The 21,462-nt window shown below is 40.4% G+C and overlaps 1 protein-coding gene across 12 annotated transcripts in view; it reads left to right on the top strand.

The window, feature by feature from the left end:
* The window catches only part of mef2aa (myocyte enhancer factor 2aa), a 63,329-nt gene that overhangs the window by 19,088 nt on the left and 22,779 nt on the right, over positions 1 to 21,462 (top strand). For all 12 annotated transcript variants that reach the window (XM_031293520.2, XM_031293529.2, XM_031293527.2 and 9 more), the window contains 2 exons: positions 4,029 to 4,241; positions 11,830 to 12,033. In XM_031293520.2, the coding sequence (XP_031149380.1) occupies positions 4,188 to 4,241; positions 11,830 to 12,033 (258 nt within the window). In that variant the 5' untranslated portion in view covers positions 4,029 to 4,187. The remainder of the gene's footprint in view (positions 1 to 4,028; positions 4,242 to 11,829; positions 12,034 to 21,462) is intronic.

Genomic DNA, 21,462 nt, shown 5'->3' with positions numbered 1-21,462 from the left:
TTTGTTTTGAGTGAACACAGGCTTACAAGCAGGGAGGGAGGAGGATGTGCTGGATCCAGTATAATTACACTGGGAATTGAGCATGTTTTATTGATTGTGAAAGGGCCAGGCCTGTCACCAAGCCTCCCAGTGTCTCCATGGTCTGTCTTAAGGGAGGAGGAGGCAGAATGGCCCACCTGTCACTTGACCAGTCTCACACCTGGTCATGGAGAATCAAATTGGCTGTGGTCAGAAACAATTGTAATAGTAACTTTCAAAGATACAGCGTGCATGTGTATTTAACAGAAGGCATGGACTCGTTCTGTTCGACATGTCATATTGACTTTCTGTCAAGCTGATGTGGTCGTTCCTATGGCGATGTATTCTCTGCACATTGATTTATGTGTTACAAATGTTTGGTAAGCAACTTTCAGAAGTGCTGGACTGGTTTATATCAAAGTGGACCAGGTGTATTATATCAAGGTCTTTTAAAAGACTATATGACGAGATGCTGTTGTACATTGTGCGTGTGTACAAACCAGGCATGCAAATTTCTGCCCTGACAACAATTCCAATCCAATATTGTTGAAAAGGTTTTTTGAAATTGCATCATTACAATTTATTAGCCTCATACCAACAGACAGACCATCAAGTTTTGTCTAGTAGATGTAACACAAGCACACACACAGTTTGTGCTATAGGATTACTGGTGTTGTGAATAGATAGAGACCTTACAAATCGCTCTAAGCTGCTGTGAGCAGAGGTGTTCAGATCTGATGCTGCACTCGCTGTCCTCTGTGCGTCCACATAGAAAAGGCTCCCCTTAGTATAATTACATGGTGCTCCGTCTGTTTTCCCAGACCAAAACTGACCTGTTAGACAATGTAGTTAATCCATTGCTGTTTTTTTAACTCCAGTTTCTGAAGGTTCGATAATAATAACCTCAAAAAGGCCAGACAAAATGTGTTGGAAAAACTACAGTATATGGAGTAAATAATTTCTAATTCATTTTAATTAACGTTCCCAACATTTCTAACGTTAGCTAACCATGTAAGTTTCTTCTGATTTCACAAAAATGGCCGGCCACTGCCTTTACATGTTGTATGATGTATCAGTGGTAGTTTTAAGCATGCTAACTTACTGCTGTAAATGAATCGAGTACAAGTATCAATCATGTGGCTGTACATATTTATGTCCTAATAGTCTTGTGTTGTCCTGTCCCTGCTTCCAGGCTCAGTTTTCCTTTTCCTTTTCTTTTTTTATGTTTATCTATTTGTCTCGGTTTCACACACACACACACACACACACACACACACACACACACACACACACACACACACACACACACACACACACACACACACACACACACACACACACACACAAAGGGCACATGATTTAAGCCATAAACAGATACTCTGTCCCCTCCGAACACACAAGAAAAGTCAGAGTGTCACGCACAAACATGTACTCTGCTACAGTGCAGACATTGTTCTCCTTTGTAATCTGACCATCTTCTGAAATGTCTATCTGGGAAGTAGTGCCCAAAATAGTAGCCAAAATTTCTTTTTTTTTTTTTTTAAATTGTGTTATTTGACCTAATATAAAGTATGTAATAATATGATAAACCACAGCATTAGATAGAGTGATCATTAAAATTCTGAAAAGGAGGTTTTGTTAGCAAGGTCTTTTAGCTTTCGACTAACTTTTGATGAATGTGGACACACTAAGTTGTGAGCACGGCACACCTGCAGTCTGAAGGCCCTCCCAGCTTGTCATATTGTATCTGTGTAAGTGAAATGTCATGACACAGTCTATTATGCCTCTAGACTTGAAATGTCCTGCTGTGACAGCTCCTCTGCATAAAGAGAGAGAATGGATGTGTGTAGGCTATACGTGTGCATGTGAGAGAGCTCAGGTTACATTGATGAACTCACTCGCAAACAGAACTTGCTGTGGTTAATTCAGACCAGCCTCAACAGATGATTAAAGATTAGTCCACCTCAGATAAGCTCCTCTAAACCAACACAAGTTCACAAGAAGGTGCACGGATACTGTAGAATACTGTAAGCTAATACATTGAAATTCAAAGGCAACAAATAAAACTTTATTTACGACCACTGATAGAAAGCAAGCAGTACAAACCCTCTCAATCAATACAGATCACATATAGTACTGTACAGAGTGAGAAAGAGATTATTTCCTTAGTTCTACGCAGTTAAAATACACATGACATCACTTGCGTGCTCGGCAATTGAACTTATTTGTAAATCCAAAAAGTTTGTTTTGACACTGTGTCATGTAATCTGATGTAATGAATCTCCATTACCCAAAATGAAAGAATCAAGATCGCTGGAGAAATCCATCCATTCTGTCATTATAATAACTTTTTAAATACAGTTAGTAATTCACCAGCATGCATCCCATTCCAATAAATTCACTGAGGGTTTCAATGTTATACAAACACAATGAAAGGTAATGAAATCACTTTTTGCAACTTCAGTTACTATTGCTTTCAGGATGGCTCAGGTATGTCTTTGAGGAAGCTGAACACCCCCAATCTTCCTCTTCTTCGAACACCACTCTGTCAGTGTGTGTGTTTGAAATGGTGAATGAACATCGTCATTCTCCCTGGCCTGTTGTGATGTGGTTTGGGGAAATTCTTCGTGAGGGTTCAGGCGGTTACTTTCCTGGCTCAGACAGCCATGCGTGGGTAGTTAGTGAGGTGATCTCAGTCAAGTTTGCCTACAGTGGAGCCCCGATTCAGACAGCCAGACACCATAATGCCAGTCCATCTGTAACCTATAATGACTGTGTGCCACTGGAACCGGTCATTTTCATTTTCACTGCCAATTCGGCCCCTGGCTTCCTCGCCTCACAACTGCTGACTGCATCTAATGGCCTGAGTTGTTAACCTTTCTACATTTGTACTCATAGGGGAAATGTAGTTGTTTAGACATTTTCTATTTGCTGGGTGTAAGTGATGGATCTGCCTCCAGGGAGGGGGCTATATCTCTTCTTGCAGAGAAGCAGAGACAGGACAGAGTTAGATGTCCCCTGGCGAACAGTAGGATCTGAACCACTGGCCAGGTTACAAGCTCATGTGGGAATATAACCCCCACCCTCCTCACCCCCCATGGCTTCTCCTCCAGCCCAGGAGATTTCAACTACTGTCAACGCCAGACTGGGTGCTCTCTTAATCATCTTAAGAGCAAAGCTGGGAAGGGATGAGAATGGGTCAGCTGAGGAAAAGCAAGAAAATGTGGCTGATCTGTTTCTGCAGGCAGGGGAATATAGTCAAACTATTTCTATTAAGGTGAACATAGCTTTGTAAAACTTTATGTAAAAAAAATAGACTTAGAATTAATCTAGTTTCAGTAGTTGAAGCGAAACATGTCTGTATGGTGAAAATGAAACTACAGCCAGCTTTCAGTTAGCTTATCTTAGCACAGAGTCTGGAAACAAAGGGACACATATTGTGTTACTATTGGAGAGAGCCAGGCTTGCTGTTTTCCCTTTTTACCACTCTTTATGTTAAGCTAAGCTAACCTGATGCTTTCTGTAGCCTCGCATTTAACTGACGTATGAAAGTGGTATCAATCTTCTCAGCTAACTCTCCAGAAAGCAAATAAGCGTAATTCCTAAAATGTCAAACTATACCTTTAAAATGTTAGCCTCTAACATAGCCTTTAGACTTATTAAGTTACTTGTCATTACTGGTTCCAACCAGTGGTGTGCCACCAGCTCTTTTTGCCATTGTCTGAATGTATACATTCAACAAGTGTATACAATTTTCAAGTGAGTCTTGTATCGCTGCTACCCTGTAAGTGTGAAGCCGTCTTTCACTGACTTCAGCTGTGGTTCAAGTGCAACAGCAGTGGAGATAAGGGGACACCATGCGGGTCTCATACTTTCTGAATGTGCTTGAGAACAGAAAGCAGAGCCCTCCGGTGCTTTGAAGTGCTTAAGGAGACATTGTTGAGTGTCAAGTTAACTTTCTTCCCCCCTCCCCTCTCTTTCTCTGTCTTTCTCTTTCTGTCCTCTTGCAGATTGTGGTGTGGTCTGTTGAAGAGCGCATTGCGAAGACAGAAGAAAGAGTGTATACAAGAAGAGAGACTGTTGCACGATGTGCTAGGAGAGTGCGGGAAGAAATCGTGTTGTTTTTCTGATATTGTTGAGGTGTCAGAGAGACTGGAAAGGACGCAGCCATGGGGCGGAAGAAGATACAGATCACCAGGATCATGGATGAGAGGAACAGGCAGGTGAGTGTCAGAATTTCTATCTATCTGGAGCACTTATTTAAAGGTTCAAATACAGTTCACGTACAATAATGTAAATATTATAATCAAATTAACTGCTACTGCATCCTTCCTTTGTGTCTCAGAAGACAGTCTGCTCTGTACCTGTTTGAAGGTTACAGTCTTTGTCTATTTTCCTTCCTGCCTTGGACCAGAGTTCTGCAGCTGTCATAGTGTGCATGGATCTAAACAGACATACCTCCCTCCCTAAAGTCCCGGCCAGCTGAACAGGGACCATGACATTTCTTTGTCAGTGCGGTCATATTTACAGACATGATTCCCCTGCCACCCTGCAATTTCAGCCAGAGAAGTTGATGAGGCAGCAGGAGCGCTGGGCTGAAGCGGGGGCCTCATGGCGTGGGAGTGAACTGAGGGTAGCAAGGAGCACAGCAAGCTGCCTGTGGCCTCCCCACACTGTAGGGCTTGTCCCCTGGCCTGGCAGTATGGCTGGGCCCCTTTGCTGTAACCCTATGTGTTTGCAGCTGTTTGGTAGTAATTAGGAGCAGCCACTGCACCACAGCACCCTCTCATTTGCAGGGTGGGTCAGCAGGACACACAGCACCCTTCTCTGCCTCGGCTACACTGGTCTCAGCTAGCCGCAGAGAGGCAGAGAGTTGGAATTCACTCTGTCTGCTCATGTTAAATATAAACTCCTAAACAACAAAACACTGTACAAAACAGCCTAGGTCTGTTTGAAAGAAGAATAACAGGCTTGGATATCTATAGCAGGCTGGGTCCATTTCTTTTTTAACTACGCTCTCTTTGATTTACAGAGCTAAGTTGAGGGAGCGTGAGCACAGTTTTTGACGAATTACACCAATTAACGAAGATGCGTAGGTTTCCCATAGCCAAATAGAACGCATCTTTTTAACGCCCCCTCCAAATATAATTTGCATTCCTTCACAGGTGGAACAACGTTTTGCTGTTTACACAGAAATATAACAGAGCTACAGTGGTGCATCCTCTCATGAGGGTATTAACATGATACGGTACCAGCCAATCGGTACTCTGACCCTGTCTTTGTCTGTTCCTTTGAGGCTAGCAGTTCAGCCAAGTGCAAAACAAAAATCTACACCATGGGCCAATTATCAGTATAACACCTGGCTCTGTGTTGGATCCAAGCAGGAGAGCAGGAGAGTAATCACCCCTGGCTCGTTGCTCGTATCTACACCGTATACAATGACCTGTGACATCAGGTAAAAAAGGAAGAGAGAAAATTACATGAAAACAGGTTGTCAACTGTTCGCTAGGTGAGCAAGTTAACCCTTCTGACAATCCTTTCTTCACAATGCATGTATGAAGGGAGTGAGGAAAGACATTTAGCTGTATTGTTTCACAGAAAAGTGCAACTGCAGAGAGGGACGTTGCTTATTATTAATGTGTCTCCCAAAGTCGAGTGTTTGCTTCAGATTTTAAATGTCTCACTGTATAATTTGTGAGAAAGTTTATCAGCAGAACACAGGCATTTCAGTTTGCATTTAGTCGTTTTTAGCTGGCTCAGCAGAGAATCTGCTGTGACAATAGGTCGCAGTGCAAAAATAAAGCTTTTCTATAAAGTGATGTATGCATGTGTATCTTTTTCTCTCTTTTTTTTCGTGGGCAATGAAGCACACAGTGCCATCTCCCTGGGGCGTGCTCCTAACCAAGGGGGAATAACCATTAGCATATGGTCCCCATTGTCGGGAGACAATTTTAATCTTTATCTACGCCACTCTGCTGCTAGCTATCCATACTCTTAGCATTAAAATGAAAGAAGTCCTTAAGTGGGCTAATTAGATAGTATTGCTATACGGGATGTTGTGTGGGGACAATGGGGGCTCCCTTGCATTATCACTGCAAGTGGTTTAAGAGAGTTGTTAACCTTTTAGGATTTATAACACAGAGTGTGGCAAAGGCTGAGAAGGTCTGTAATTGCACAATCTATCAGGAATTGTAAGTGTAGAGTTGAGACAGGCAGTGAACTTAGCTGATATTTTGCTTCAAGTCATTACCTATAGTGTATAATGACATAATTCAGAGTAATGAAGTGTATTGTGCAAAAATGGCAAGTAAGAATAGATAATTAAAATATTGCACAGTTGCTGCATACATAATGTGTGAGGTAGAGCTTTTTATGCAGCTTTATGTTCACACAAAAGTGTGTGTCTCTGTCTGCTGTGTGGCCTTGCAGAGGTGTACAGATTAGAATGAGACATGAAGGCAGCAGAGGTCCTGTCATGCATACTGTAGGATGGTAAAAAGCCAGTTGCCTGAGCCATTCCCTGCATAAGTGATGGCCCTACAACACAGCGGCACTCATCAGCCAGACTGACACGCTGATTGCAAATGAATGCTAGATAACAACCATCACAAACACCAGCACCGCCCTGGTTGATTCTCCTCATTTACAGTATTCACAGCAATTATTACAGTTTGAGTCACAGACAGATAGGCTTGCATTTATTATACCCTATTATCTAATATTCACATCGCTCTCTGTTTCTATTATACCCACACATACAGTACAGTCCCTTTAAAGTGGAATCATATGGACCAGTGAAATTTGGCCCTAAAAAAAGAGGAGTATCTGTTGTGTTTTGACTTGACAGGTTTGTGGCACTCAATGAGCATTTTTAGGGTCTTTTACCTTCTTCTCAGCAGCTGTCGTGGTGTGCGTGGATCTGCAGGGGGGATGTTGGTGGAGAATGGAGGGTACACATTAGTCTTGTAAGTTAGTGTAGGGAAGAGGCTGGTGTAGTTAGCAGTGTTCTAGTGACGTCCTATGGATGCCATTAAGCAGGCTCACTGGGGGTAATTGCCCAAGTCATTAAAAGTTTGATGATTTTGCTGCTGGGTGGAGGGTTGCCTGCCCTTGCTGTGGCTCATTTTGGATTGTACTCTGGCACTTCAGATGCCTGTAGGCACAGAGCAGCTCTCTCTCTCTCTCTCTCTCTCTCTCTCTCTCTCTCTCTCTCTCTCTCTCTCTCTTTCTCTCTCTCTCTCTCTCTCTCTCTCTCTCTCTCTCTCTCTCTCTCTCTCTCTTGGGAGCAACACAGTGCATACCTCCCATTTTTCAGCCTTCAACCATTCCTGAAGTTCTGAGCGGTCGTCATTATTTTTTTGACAGGTAAAGAGCTTGTTGATAGACCATGGACAGAACAGAGGAACACTGTTAAATGTGACAGCCAGTGCATAAATTATCATTGTTCAAGATGATATGTAGTTTCCATAAAACTGCGCTGAAGCAGCAAAACACAAAGTTGGGTGATGGTGATCGTATTTTTGCTGTCGAGCTTGCACCATGTAATACATCACTAAAATGCTCACAGATGATGCACAATTATTTACAATTTTATTAACACAGCCCACTGTCTCTTATAACAATGGCATTTTTCAATAAATTGAATAAGCCAATTGTCTTTAAACTGGATCATTCTGGTTATTGATTAGAGATATTTCTAGGAAACCTACTTACGTTTAGTTAACTAGCATGTCATCCTTTCCAACAGGATCAGTCACAGCTACTGTAGGTTTCAAGGTCAATCCCACCCAGTAGACGAGGCCTTTGTGCCCTCAGTTGTCCACATGGGGATCCTGGGGCAGTCCTCTCTCCCAGAGAGAGCTGATCCAGGCAGACAGTCGCAGCGGCCCTGGCCTGTCTCCCAGGTCTGCACACTCTGGCACTGCATAGCCAGGGCAGCAGCCACAGGGCCTGGGTCACTCTGCCAGCTGGTGCCAGACCTCTCTGACTCTCAAGCCCACTCTCATGTCTGCCATGGGGGCCGTCAGAGGTGACATGAGGTTCTAATGAGGCTGCTAGCTCGTCACCCCTCTGAAGGTGTTAGTGATCCAGGCATCTCCTGCCATGCCCCAGTCACAGCTGCACTCTAAGTCCCAGATGTCTTGTTTGTCATCTTGGTACCCCTGCCTGAGGACAGACATTGATAGACCTTTTGATTGACACATCAACTCTGTGTGGATGTGTTTGTCAAGGTTTGTTGTAGCATATGTTGTTATATACTATACAGTTTTCTGTGGCGGAGTCTGTCTTGTGGAGGATGAAAACGATACAACTGAATATAGCAGTAAAAGCATGGGTGACAGGCACATATGCTCGTGCTATAGATTTTAGATGCATTTGTTTCAGGAATTTTACACATAGATAGATGGTTACATTTGCCACACCCAGTTATCAGAGTTAATTTGTGATTATTTTTTTTAAAAGCGAGCTAGTGAGCCTAGTTTCTCCAGAAGGCAATTAATGTATTAATTTATCTGTAATAGTATCTGTAATTTCCACTTTGATTTCATTTAGTCAGTTCCTGTGAATTATGATTTAAGTGACCTCTCCAAAATTTTATTTTGGCATATAGGGTGAATCTTGAACCCTGTCTATTATGTCTGTCTACATATCTACGATTTCTGCGGCAGCACCGCTCTGTGATTGTGATTGTGATTTTCAGAGCTTTGCTAGCTTGCATGTAAAACTCATACCCAAAGTATAAAAATAACTGAATTACCAAGCTCAATTAAAGCTCAGTAAAAAACTGGTAATGATGATGGGGCACTTGGAGAGAAGTTGGTAGTGCAGAAAGTGTAAATTGACAGCAGAATTACCACTTCATCTTGACATCGTGAGAGCTTCTTAAAAGGTCAGGGTGTTTTAGCCTAGCACAGTCTAAATGAAATGCTATAGTCACTGATCTATCTGGTATTGTGTGAGCTGCTGTAATGACCTTATCAAAAGCAGAGAAAGTTGGAATCACTCCAGTACATTGGAAGTTTAAATGTGGCCTCCCTTCTCTTTTGCCCTGACATTTGATTTCTTAGAAGATGGTACAACTCAACTTTACAACACTGAGGCTAATCCTAGTCATTGTAAATTACATGAATTAGTCAGGGAGATAGACTACATGTGTACCACAACTTACTATAGGAGCGACTCAAATTTTTAAAACCACATTGTGAGTGTCTCTGTGGGAGGTGTCTTTGACTTGGTAAACCATAGGAAAGCTCCGCCAGTGAACCGCCCACTTGACCTCAAGGATGTCTGTGGGTTTCCACTGTCTCACCAGTCACCCCAAAGAAGATGTGGGTGGATGAAGGTTATATTTGTGTATGTTGATTTTTATGCTCACAGCTGTTTTGTGTCATGTCATAACTTATCAAATGAAGCTGGTCATACTATAACAAAAGGAGAAAAATAGTGCAAAACTGTACAAAATAGTCTCCTTTCCTTATTAAAGGTAACTGTGTGAGTACAGAAGAGTAATGTGATTGTCACCTTTAGTGGCAGTGTGAGCAGCAGCTGGCTTTTGTAGAGTTACTGTGTTTGGGGCTGGGGCAAGGACCAAGTCTCGGTGCTGCTGCTGAGGTTGAAATGAAGCGGTGCCTGGGTCAGCAGCACTGCACTCAGCACTCTGCCAAGCATCCAGGTGGAACAAAGTCCTCGCTCAGCGTCTCATCCTGGGCTTCCTGCTGAAAGGTGACATCTCCATGGCTTAACAGCCACATTCATCTGCTAAAGAGCATACCATTTGTTAATCATTTTCCCACATGACAGTCCCTGCTTTCCAGTCGGTTAGGCGAACAAACAAATATGCAAGCAGGCAAATGAGCGGGTGGGTGGGAAGCCCTGCTGTTTAGTCAGAGGGAGTTTGCCATTGCCAGACCTGTCTCCACAGCGCTGTGTCAGCAACGGTGCAGCAATGGTACCCTTGCAAAATATTGTAACTAGCGGAAGGGGAGGGACATCCTGTGCATGAGAGATGCGGCAGATGTCAGGCTGTATCACAGCAATGTACATTCGTTGAGCCAGACTAAGTCAGAGGAGACTAGTCTCAGATGCTCAGAACTTCAGTTGCTCTCAGTGGGTAGAAACTGAAAAAAATCATCAGAATGACAAAACCACACAATGTTTTTTCTGTTCCACCAAACTCACTTAAAGGCTTTATGCGTCTAATATTTGCAAGGACACATGTCATTTGATGCAGCTTGTATTTTAAACCTTTCAAGAAATGTCATATCAGAATTTGGTCATATGAGCTTGACTAACATCAGTGCATTGAACAGAAAATGACACGAGGACAGGCTCCTCCATGTCTAGAGCGGGTATAATGGCCCTGTGTAATTACCTGTAGTGTGGAAGATTTGAAATTCATTCATCACAGTTGGAGTGACCCCACTGCCTGAGCGTTACATAGACACTATGCAACACATAGGATTATACTGCTTTATACCAGTTAACATGAGGGTATAGCTGCAAGCTGTGACCAATTAAAGTTGAACAAAGCCAGCTCATCTGCTCAACTCCTCTCTTAGTAGGTCAGTGAAACTGATGGAGAATACAGACACATGCACTCCTCTGTGGCTCCGAGCACAGCTTTCACAAGTACATTCACAAGCCACGTTGTATAACACATTTGACAAGACACATGTACTAAAGAAAACATAAATTTGAAGTCATGATTTCAAATATACACATTTTAAAACTATTTTCTGCAAACAACCATTACAAAACCAAAGGAGAAAACAGCTGCATTTATAGCCTCCCTCCTTGAGAACGATGTTTTTAGCTTGCGAAATGACTGTAGCATACTGTAAAGAGGTGGTGTAACATAATGACATGTGTGTATGGGTTTGAAGAGACCACAGAGACAGAGCTGCAGAGATACAGGACATAAAGTCACTTTGCAGAGAGGGTTGCGTTACCATTGGAGTGATGTATGACCCAAAGTCCCAACTGAGGGCTCATGTTACAAGGCTTATGCTGCACTACAGAGATAGCTTTCCGTATATGGAGTCAGGGGCTACAGTAATGTATGGACCCCTGTTGTTGCCAAAGCTCTGACTCAGCTCGCTGACTCGTGCCTCTGACCCTGACCTCTGTCCTGATAACTAGACATTTCAGACATGTACTGTGTCATTGCAATCATTCCTAAAGGAGGAATGATCTTGTTATCTGTCACCTTGGTTACAGTAACATTGTTGTAATATAATGAGACTGTTAACACTATTATTTTCCTGGCTTAGCCTACAGCGCATACCCGTTAAAACATAGCAGAACTCTTTACTTAGAGATTTCATACTAATTTGAAAAACAATTTTTTTTTGCATAAAGCACCCCATAGTATTACTGCAAGTTGCCACCGCAAAGTACATACATTTACTGCATTACTGTACTTTTGTACAATGTTTAGGTACCTGTACTTGGAGTATTTTCCATTTTATGCTACTTTTCACTTCTTCAATACAAAGTATTGTATTTTTCTGCTTTAGTAATTCGAATGCAGGACTTTTTCTTGTAATGGAGTACTTTTGCTACTTTTAGTTAAGTAAAATATGTGAATACTTCTTTCAGCACTGACAATTGTCCAATAAACACGGAGTTGGAGAAATAAACTACTACCTTCTGTTACATAATTTAGAATCCTGAATTAACATTTACTCTTGTGCAAATTGCGTGTAGTTGTTCAAATTTCTGTTTTGTCCACTTCACTTTGATCTCCTTTTTAATTGAGAGAAACAGTTTTTCTCTGTAATGGATGGTTTTGTTTTCTGTGTTACTCCTCAGGTTACCTTCACAAAGAGGAAGTTTGGCCTGATGAAAAAGGCCTATGAGCTGAGCGTACTATGTGACTGTGAGATAGCCCTCATCATTTTCAACAGCTCTAACAAACTGTTCCAGTATGCCAGCACAGACATGGACAAAGTGTTGCTGAAATACACAGAGTACAACGAGCCCCATGAGAGCAGAACCAACTCTGACATTGTAGAGGTGAGTGAGCGTCGCCTTCCTACTTTGTGGAGATAAAAATTGATTTCACATGATACCTTTTCCTATTTTCTCCTCTTTATGATTTGTTATATACAACTAATGTTCAGATTGATCAGATTTAGGTTAAATTCATTATTTTAGTACTGGATTCAGACTGTAAAATAAATTGATGCTGTTACTGTAGGCTAAAAAGCTCTGTAAATGCGCCAAGGGTACTGTTTTGGTACAAAGAGTCAAACAAGAGTAAGAAACAAGTAACAGTTTCCTTTTAGTCACCATTCAGATAGGGCACAGGAGGTCTGCAGTCTCTGATAAGTTCAGCTTTTCTTGTGTGCATCAACTGACTTGGAAAACCTATCTCTGCACATGCATGCACGCAGTAGCTGCTGGCCATCATTTCTGACCCTGTTTCCCATAGATATTGTACCTGTAGGGTTCAATTCTCTGGCTACTCCTCATCACAGACCATCAGCTTGGCTATTGCTGTAGTGAAAATACAGTGTTTAGTACATTCCATACTGCTCTACAAAACTCAACAAGCACTCGAGTTTCCTGGCAGCTCCTGCATGCCCGGCGACTTGCGGAAGAGTAAGCCACTTGTTATGCCAGCATACAGAACTGTCAGCCAAAAGTGAAAAAGCCAAAGTAAATGAGAACGATTAGGGATACATCCTGTTCCAAACATCTTTCATTGGCACACATGTGGTTTCCCAGCTTATTCAAGATCTGCTTTAAGAGGCTGGTGTCTTCATTCTGACTAAATGAAAGCATATACAATGTATGTTAATGCCTATTGATAAAATCCTGATACTGCTAATATATACAGTAGTCGCCCATTCATTTTTATAGCTCTTATTTTAAATACCCTTAAATTAGCTTTTTCTGCAGAAAGATACTTTTTTTAGACAATGCAGACTGCTGCATCGCAATTGTGTGTTTCATACTGCCACCTGCCCACTAAAACATACAGCATTTTTGTTACTGATGCCCAATTAAAAGACATTAAGGGTTTAAGATGGGTGAGAATCCTAGCTTTTGGATAAGACTTTCACTTGGAGGAATTAGTGAAATTACTTGCAGCATAAAGGAGTCAGCTGTGGCCCATTATCTTTTATTCATGCTGCTGCTGCTTGTGAATTACCTGCTTGGCAGAGCTGCAGAAGAGTGCTCTGGCATCCAGTAGACTCATGCAGTCACTCCTCCATCAGGGGCCCTCAGAGCAGAGCAGGGACTCACCTGCATAAAAAATGCATGGATACATTCCTTACTTACGTAACAGTGACCACAAATTTGTTTTTGCCGTGACTCTTGAAACTGTCTTATTTTTAACCAGCAAACGCAACAACATCTTATACTTGGAATCAGTTGGGTCATTACCCTATATACCTGTATATCACACATATCACATACTGTATATCTGTGGTCCACCAGTGTATGTTTATGTTGACAGCTTGGCGTGATTGGAATGTACATTGTGCACAATGTAGCACCAGTAGTCCCATGCTGATTTCCCACTTAGCCCTTCTGGCTACTCTCAAGAAAGCTGCCCCGCTGCACAAAAGGCGAGAACAAGCCACTGTTGTCCCCGCTCACTCGGCCAGCATCTTTGCAGATATGCACAAATCTCCCTCTGCCTGCTAGCTACGTGGTCAAGGTTCAGAAGTAAGGAAGCAGAGCAGAAGTAACCAACCCAGTCTACTTCACAGCATCACCACACAACCCCACTATTCACTTGGTCAGAGAGCCGGTGTCCAAAGTAGTTCGTAATCTGAGAAATCTATGATTTGATCATATTTTAAAGTGCTCATATTATGCTCATTTTCAGGTTCATATTGTATTTAGAGGTTGTACCAGAATAGGTTTACATGGTTTAATTTTCAAAAAACACCATATTTTTGTTGTACTACACATTGCTGCAGCTCCTCTTTTCACCCTGTGTGTTGAGCTCTCTGTTTTAGCTACAGAGTGAGGCATCTCACCTTTGTTCCATCTTTGTTGGGAGTCGCACATGCGCAGTAGCTAGGTAAGGACTACCAGCCAGTCAGAAGCAGCTTTTTCACTTTGTAAACCTATAAGGTGCACAATAAAGATATATAACCCAATAAAGGAAAGGGAAAAAGCCAAAAAGCATAATATGAGCACTTTAAGAGAAATCTCTAATCTGAACTGTTTTCCTAACTGCCTCTTTCGGCGAAGCCTTTTTTCAGCCTTTGGGCTGATGCCGTTGTTGTTGTTGTATTGATGGGAAGAATCCACCCCTCCCCCATTTATCTAGTGAAATGGGCCTCACATGAGGACACTTAGACTGGACACTTATCTAAATTTTTAAATTGTGTTAAACCAATCTTTGCCATGCAAACAATCATGTGCTCATTTGTCCAGTTTGCGAGGCCAGAAAAACCCTCTCCCACTTTTCATTGGAAAGCTCGTTCCGTGTGAGAAACTAAATCAAAGGTCACATTCCTGCTCAGTAGTACCATCTGTAGATAAAGGCTGAGCTGTGCAGTGTGGGAGAACAGTCTCCATGTTTTCCACAGATGGATGCATGCCTGGGCCACAGTTTGATAACCCAGTGGAGGGCTATGGACTTTGTCTTAAAAATTGGCTCGCAGTCCAAAGTAGAGCAGTACGCTCAGAGTGTGTGTTGGTGTCTGTGTGTGTTTGTTTGCGTCTGCATGTGTTGATGGGCTTAACCTTACTGTGGCGGCCAACACTTGAGGGTGAACAGGTGAACTGTCATATGAAATCTCTCTTTTTATGCATTCACCTGTGTCACTTTTTAGACATTTCTAACCCGTATTAAGGTGGAATGTCATCTTTTGAGCTTTTGTTAGATGTCCTTATTTACTAAGTAAAAGAATCATATAGTAAAGAGTCACAGTGCTCACTATGACTTGCATGCTGCGTAAAAAAACCTGCAAAACCTGCCTTTTCTACTGAAAGTAAACTCGGTAAAAATATAGTCTTTTGAGGGTCACATTTGCCCTATCTTTATTATTTTTTAATGCAGATAAGTAACACACTCCTGTCTCATGCTCATCAACATACAGTAATTTCTCCTTGGAATTAATGGGGTATTTGATATGGTTGTGTTGTGAGTATTCATGACTGAAGGTTTTAGGGTGTTGTTCCTATTGTGCTTCTTATTGAATTCTGTTTATGCCACAAATCCAAATGCTGCCGTTAGTCATTAGATTAATCTAATAATATTTACTCCTCCTTCCCTCTCCGCTAGTGGAGCTAATGAGATTTTGCTCATGCTCCGCTATAACCTCACACCGTTCTCCAGCACACAGAAAGATCACTGTGTCTGCAAGAGAAACCTTGAAATCAGATCGTAACTTCACAGGCATCATTTGGCAATTATCTGTCCTCTCATTGAGCAATTCAATACAAGTAAGGTATATGGTATAGATTAGGATTAATCAGGTTTGCAGGCATTAAGTAAACACCTAATTGTAATCTTATACAATCAGGGCTGTGAATACGCTTTAACCTAATTTGAGAATGCAATTTTTGTGAAATACCAGTGCCTCATAATTGTAAATAACTGGACTGCACCATATGCAAAACTTGACTTTTACACTGCACTTTTTTTTAAACGTCTTTTACCCTGATGATTTGTGAGAGTAAGCAACCTAAGATCATTCATAGGGAAATTCTGCTTATCTTCCTCATAATAAAGAGGGTGGCCATTGTTGTTGTTACTCGAGGAAAACAGACAATTTTCGTTCTACTTATGAAGAATGCCCCCTCTCACAAGACCACTACAGTGAGAGGAAATGAGAATAAAATGATCAGGTAATTTCCATTCGGTTTTATCTCCTGATCTCTTTCAGCTGTTATAATGGAGCCGTATTAATCATTCAATAAGAAATGTAAATTTTGACCATTACGGAATGTCAAGCCCTGTGTTTTCATCTGAATGTATTTTCTGTTAGAATTTCACGACTGCCTTTTGCAGATTTTACAGTGACTAAAGCAATCATCACAACTAAGGGTTCAATTTATCATCATGTGCCATATTCTGTAATTTAGTTGTTTTTTTTTTACCAATAAAAACAATCTATGCATTAGGCTGCTGTGCTTCAAATGGGCATTTTCAGCGATTCACAACTTAAATAGGAAAACATTTTATTTTGGAGTTATGAAATGAATCCCCACAGTTCTTTGGGCTGAATGGGCACCAGGAGTTTCAGACAGGGGATGTTTATGTTGTCAATCAAAGGCTGAGCAGTGATTAAGACTCATTTCTATCTTAATGAATGCAAATTGGCACATCTGCTATGGTGGGCTAGCTGTCCAGACTCTTCAATTAGCATGATTGATCAATTATCCTTCTGCTGCTGGGGAACGGATAGGGTGGGGGTAGAAGAGAGATGAAAGAGCACAAGAAGAAAAAATGAACAGAAAACTGTCCAAAACTGAATCAATCAGATGCTTTATTCGATTAGAGTTGAGAATAATGGAATTTCATTTTACGCAAAGAGGACTCTCACTTCAACACACCATTTTTTTAAAAAATAGATAGTAATAAGTATAATTAAAAAAGCTGTCATTTTATCGTTTACTTTTTTGATAAAGATAAGTACCAGGTTGGCACCTAAAAGGGCAGGTTAGAGATCAGAAGGGGATATTCCACAGATTAAAACAGACATACATACAGTATATCACTGCAACTAACTGGTTAACAAAGTTTTTGTGGCTCTGAATGTGTAATCACTTTTTCTTTTTCTTTTTACTTTGTTTGTTTTTTTGTTGTTGAGTCTTTGCATTCCCATTGTGATACGTCAACTTTACATGAACAAAAACACAATTTACATTTTAAAAAATGCGTCTGATTCTCCATCAGCAGATTTTCTGATCAAATATTCCCGTGAGAAATGAACATCAACCATGCAAATATTTAGTACATCAGAACTCTTTCAACTCTGAAGTCTGTCGAGGATAGTGTGGTGCGCAGCTTGTTTGTGTTAGTTTTACCAGTAAGCAAAAATCCTTGAATATCAAAGCACACTGGTGAGACTACTCTGAGTAGCAGAGGCAGATTGTCCTGAGCGTGTATTTATAATTGTGGCACAGAAACAAAACTGGACAGTCAAATGAGGCTCTGGCTGCCACAATGGAAAACTGCTAATACCACCATGTTCTCTAATGTAATACAGTAGAGTATGTTATAGCTACTATAGCTATGAAGGCAGTAGAGCCTATTTTTAGTCTAAAACTTTCCAACTCATTCATTGTGTCTTTTGTACAACAATTATAATATATAAGTAATAAAACAAAGATATTTGCCAAAACTGATTTGGGTATTTAAATCAACTAGTAAAGGTCACTTTGTTTAGTACATTTTTTTTACTTCATGACTTGATTATAAGTTGACCAGAGTCAAAATTGTAGGGCCAACAGTCTGCAGGCACAAATCACCACGCTAAACTAGAAAAAAAAGGTTTCTCTGTTACTGTTACTTACAAAGAAACGCACAAACATTAGGCTATATATATATATATATATTTTTTTTTTTTTTATAGCTCAGTGTTTCTCAAAGGTGTCTGGTTCAACTCTAAGATAATGAATTATTCAGTCAACCTCAATTGGTTTCCTATTGGCAAATCGAAGAACACACGATAAGTTTTGCAAAAAAGCTTCTCGGGCCGTAATGCATCTGTGCACCACATTTTTGTTTACTTTTCATTTTTGCAGACTTCTAGACTGTAGCACGGTGGAACCAAATACTCCTAAAAAAAAAAAAATTCCAGCACTTAAAATGTAATCTGGAACTTATATAACTGATTAATGTATGCCAAACTAAATTAATTATAAAATAAAACATTTTAAAAGAATAATCTGTTCACTCAGTATTTTAAAGATTAATTTAACCACGTCCACCAAAACAGCAAAGCAAACCAAAGGTCAGGGGGGGCCCTCAAGGGGTACAAGACAGACGACACTGTAGGGACACCACAATGCCACCAAAATAGAGGGGCATAAGCCACTGCATGATAATAAATCAATTTATATATATTCTACCTTTCTGCCAACAGTAAGTTTTAAATCAGTAAAAAAAAAAAAAACAGTAAAATTAAATGTATAGTAAAAAAAGGAAGATAGTTTGTGATCTTATGGGATCCATTATGAGGCCCCTTGGTGAGTTTGGGCATTAGAGTGCGGATCGGGCCGCCTTTTTCTGTCTGAGCCCGGCCCGCGTCCGACAGAGCAGTAACCGAACCCGGCCCGAGCCTGACAGGCATTAAGATATTTATGTCCGAGCCCGACACAGTTAAAATCTCGTTTTTTTCTCATACTAATGACACATGTACGTTTGTTTGTGTGGAAAGCTCGCTTTTATTTAGCAACTGTAGGAAGGTATTCGGAAATGTCAACAGATGAGCGCATCAGTGCACACGGGGCAACAAGCGCACGTTAACACATCCGCGCACCTACATAATAAGCTTTTTTAAAATTTAAATTGTTCAGTGCCTTATCGCGCTGATGTGACCGAGCCCGACCCGAACCCGAACATCATTTCTAAATATCTGTCCGAACCTGGCCCGGCCCGTTAGGTACCGTCGGGTCCTGACGGGCTCGGTTCTGGTGTCCATCCTCTACTGGGCATACAAACAAAATACATAAGGAAAATCTTTGCTCTGCTTGAAAAAACAGTCAACAGTAATGTTTTGTTATTACTGTAAATAGTTGGATGAATTATTGCTAATTATGTTAAATCTTCGTTGTGTGGGGAAGTTATAATGTGTATATATAATATCATCATTGTTCAGATGATCTGGTTAGGTTTAGTGGCAGTTTTGCAAACAGGGTCCACTGGCCTTTGTCTTGAATTCAGTGTTATTTTATGAACATGTTTTATTTTATTTCAATTTCATGAAAGATTTTAGTTTTTGTATGTATTTAAAATGTGTTTTTAGTTTAAAGCTTGTTTAAACATTCTTAGATTTGATGAGGTCACCAGTAAACGTTTTAGATTTTCACGGTTCAGTGTTTGTGCTAACCATTACGGCCAGACGTCTTGAGTGGATGTCCATAATGTTGGCTGGATAAGTACAGGAATTACACTGGTGTTATTGTCGTTGGGTATGAGGCATAGTTTGGATTATTATATAGAGACCAGTAAACGTTGTTACAGTGTTAATGTGGTTTAATGTATTTCTAACGATCTTTGGTCCTGGTTCCATGTGCGCAGACACTAGTTGTTTTTTTTGTCTCCGTGGCAGTTTTGTGCTTCTGATGCTATTTTTTTATGTTTTTGTATGTTTATTCTGAAGAAACTGACGCTGCTGTTGACAGACTTAAACGACATCACTTCCTATGCAGCAGATCATTGTTCTCTGGAAAGACTCAATACCTGTTGTTGAGTCACCTTACTTTGTTTTGATGTTCATGGGCAAAAGCCAAGGCTGCTGCTCAGTCTATTTGTCCATACGTTAAGAGAATAACAGTGTAAAGAGGTTTCGAGAAGTATGTCATCTGAGTTGAGGTTATCTCTTCCTTTGTCCCTTGACTTCTGACCTGTAAATCTGATGCATTCTCCTGATCTGCATTATTATACGGAGCCCCCCTGGGGTCAGCTGAGAAAAAAATAAAACTAAACCCTGCACACAGAATAAAAATCCGTGCCCTCGGTTTTATAAACTGTCCCCAAAATTATATTATGCTTATTTTTGAAAGGCAAATGTTGTAGTACAACCAGCATGGGGGCTTCTATGTGTGGAGTAGTTTTGGAGACTTGACTCTAAGTAATTATGACATATATTTAATTTCTTTGGCAAAAAATACTTTTTACAAAATTATAAATATGCTTATTTTTTAAAAGTAAGTGCTGTAGTACAACTAGCAGGAGACAAGTTATAATTGAGGTAAGTTTGGAGACACTACATTATTTAATCATTTAATTAATAAATATTGTTGTTTGTAGACGGTCCCTAAGCACTCGTCTTGCCGTCTCACCGCCGGCTGCTCGTAGAGACCAATGTTATTTCTCCAGGTTGGAGGACGGCTCGTTTTAATGAAAATGAGTTTGTAGTTTGTTGTTAACTTTACTACGTTAGGAAAGATGCGTCATTTGTTATTTAATAATATTTCGCTGTGGCACAGATTATGAATCCGTGTGAACAGTTTATAAAACCGAGGGAAAGGATTTTTATTCTGTGCGCACGGTTTAGTTTTTTTTTCTCAGCTGACCCCAGGGGGGCTCTGTACTATTATCTTCAGATTTGAGTGAACACAGAAGAAAGGGCTGCAAATGCTCGTATCCACATATTTAAACAATCCCCCCCTCTCCTCCCCCCTATTTTGTTCTAACCAACTAACTCTTTCAGTGTGTGTTATTAGTGTTTCAGGTCTTTAGAGAAACATGCTTGTGTTCTCAGTGTTTTATTTCTTCTTTTTCTCTATAAACTACTGAGCTGCTGTTTCTAGAAACATAGAGTAGCAATTTAATTAAACATTTTGTGTCAGGGGAACATTACACTCGTGACAAGTGGTTATTGTAGTTTGAAATATCCATGATTTCTTATTGTCTGACTGGTCAAATTGCTCATTGTTTGTATATAATTATCTACATCATTATCTATCATTTGCCAGTCTATTTGGAGTCGCTCAGAAAGGGAGAACAGTTGTTCAAATGTAACAACAAAATCTGAATTGAGAGTTTTTTTTCTTCTTTCTTTTTAATATTTTAATCAAATATCACATTGAAAATCTTTTTAAAAATGCTGATGTGTTCTCCTGTATGGATGGTGTCCGCCTCACGCTATAGGTGCAAGGTAGGCTATTAAGAACAAATCCCGCTATTTAAAAAGTTTTCACTAATTACATATACTGGTTCAGTGACTTCACCGTCAAGTCTCAATATCCACCTCCAGCTATTTGCTATTATTTATTTACTTCGGTCTTTCTCGCCACTATGCCATCATCATATTACTATATTCTCCTCTTTGATATGTTAGCTCACAGCAGCAATGATGAGAAATCCTTTTTAAGCTAAATCAAATGTCATTGCTGTTGACATAGACTTATTGGGTTGATGTTGATTTTTCAGGGCTTTTCAATATATGGGAAATTTTCTGCCAGCCCATTTTTAATATTACAGAAAAAAGGTATGTGCACTTTGGAGCTCCAGTGATTTATTGGAGTGATATTAAAATGATTTTCTATATTTTTTATTTTGACTGTGGGTCACACAAAGTATTGCAGATTATAATAAGTATGATAGTATTGCCTTAGTATGAGTATTTCTATTTAAATAAATAAATACATTAGTTCCCTGCGATGCTGCTTTGTGATAAGGAAGAGGTTTCTTCTTATGTGTCTTCTGTATGTTGCCACATAACTACTAAGCCTGTCAGTCAATTTGTTGTCTCTGGAGAGGTTTCTAAAGTAACAGCATGGGCAGTCAATAATGTGTTTCTG

The sequence above is a fragment of the Sander lucioperca genome, chromosome 7 (assembly GCF_008315115.2).
Source record: "Sander lucioperca isolate FBNREF2018 chromosome 7, SLUC_FBN_1.2, whole genome shotgun sequence".
NCBI lineage: Eukaryota > Metazoa > Chordata > Actinopteri > Perciformes > Percidae > Sander > Sander lucioperca.
Note: the sequence above shows the minus strand (reverse complement) of the source record. Positions and strands in the feature narration are given on the sequence as shown.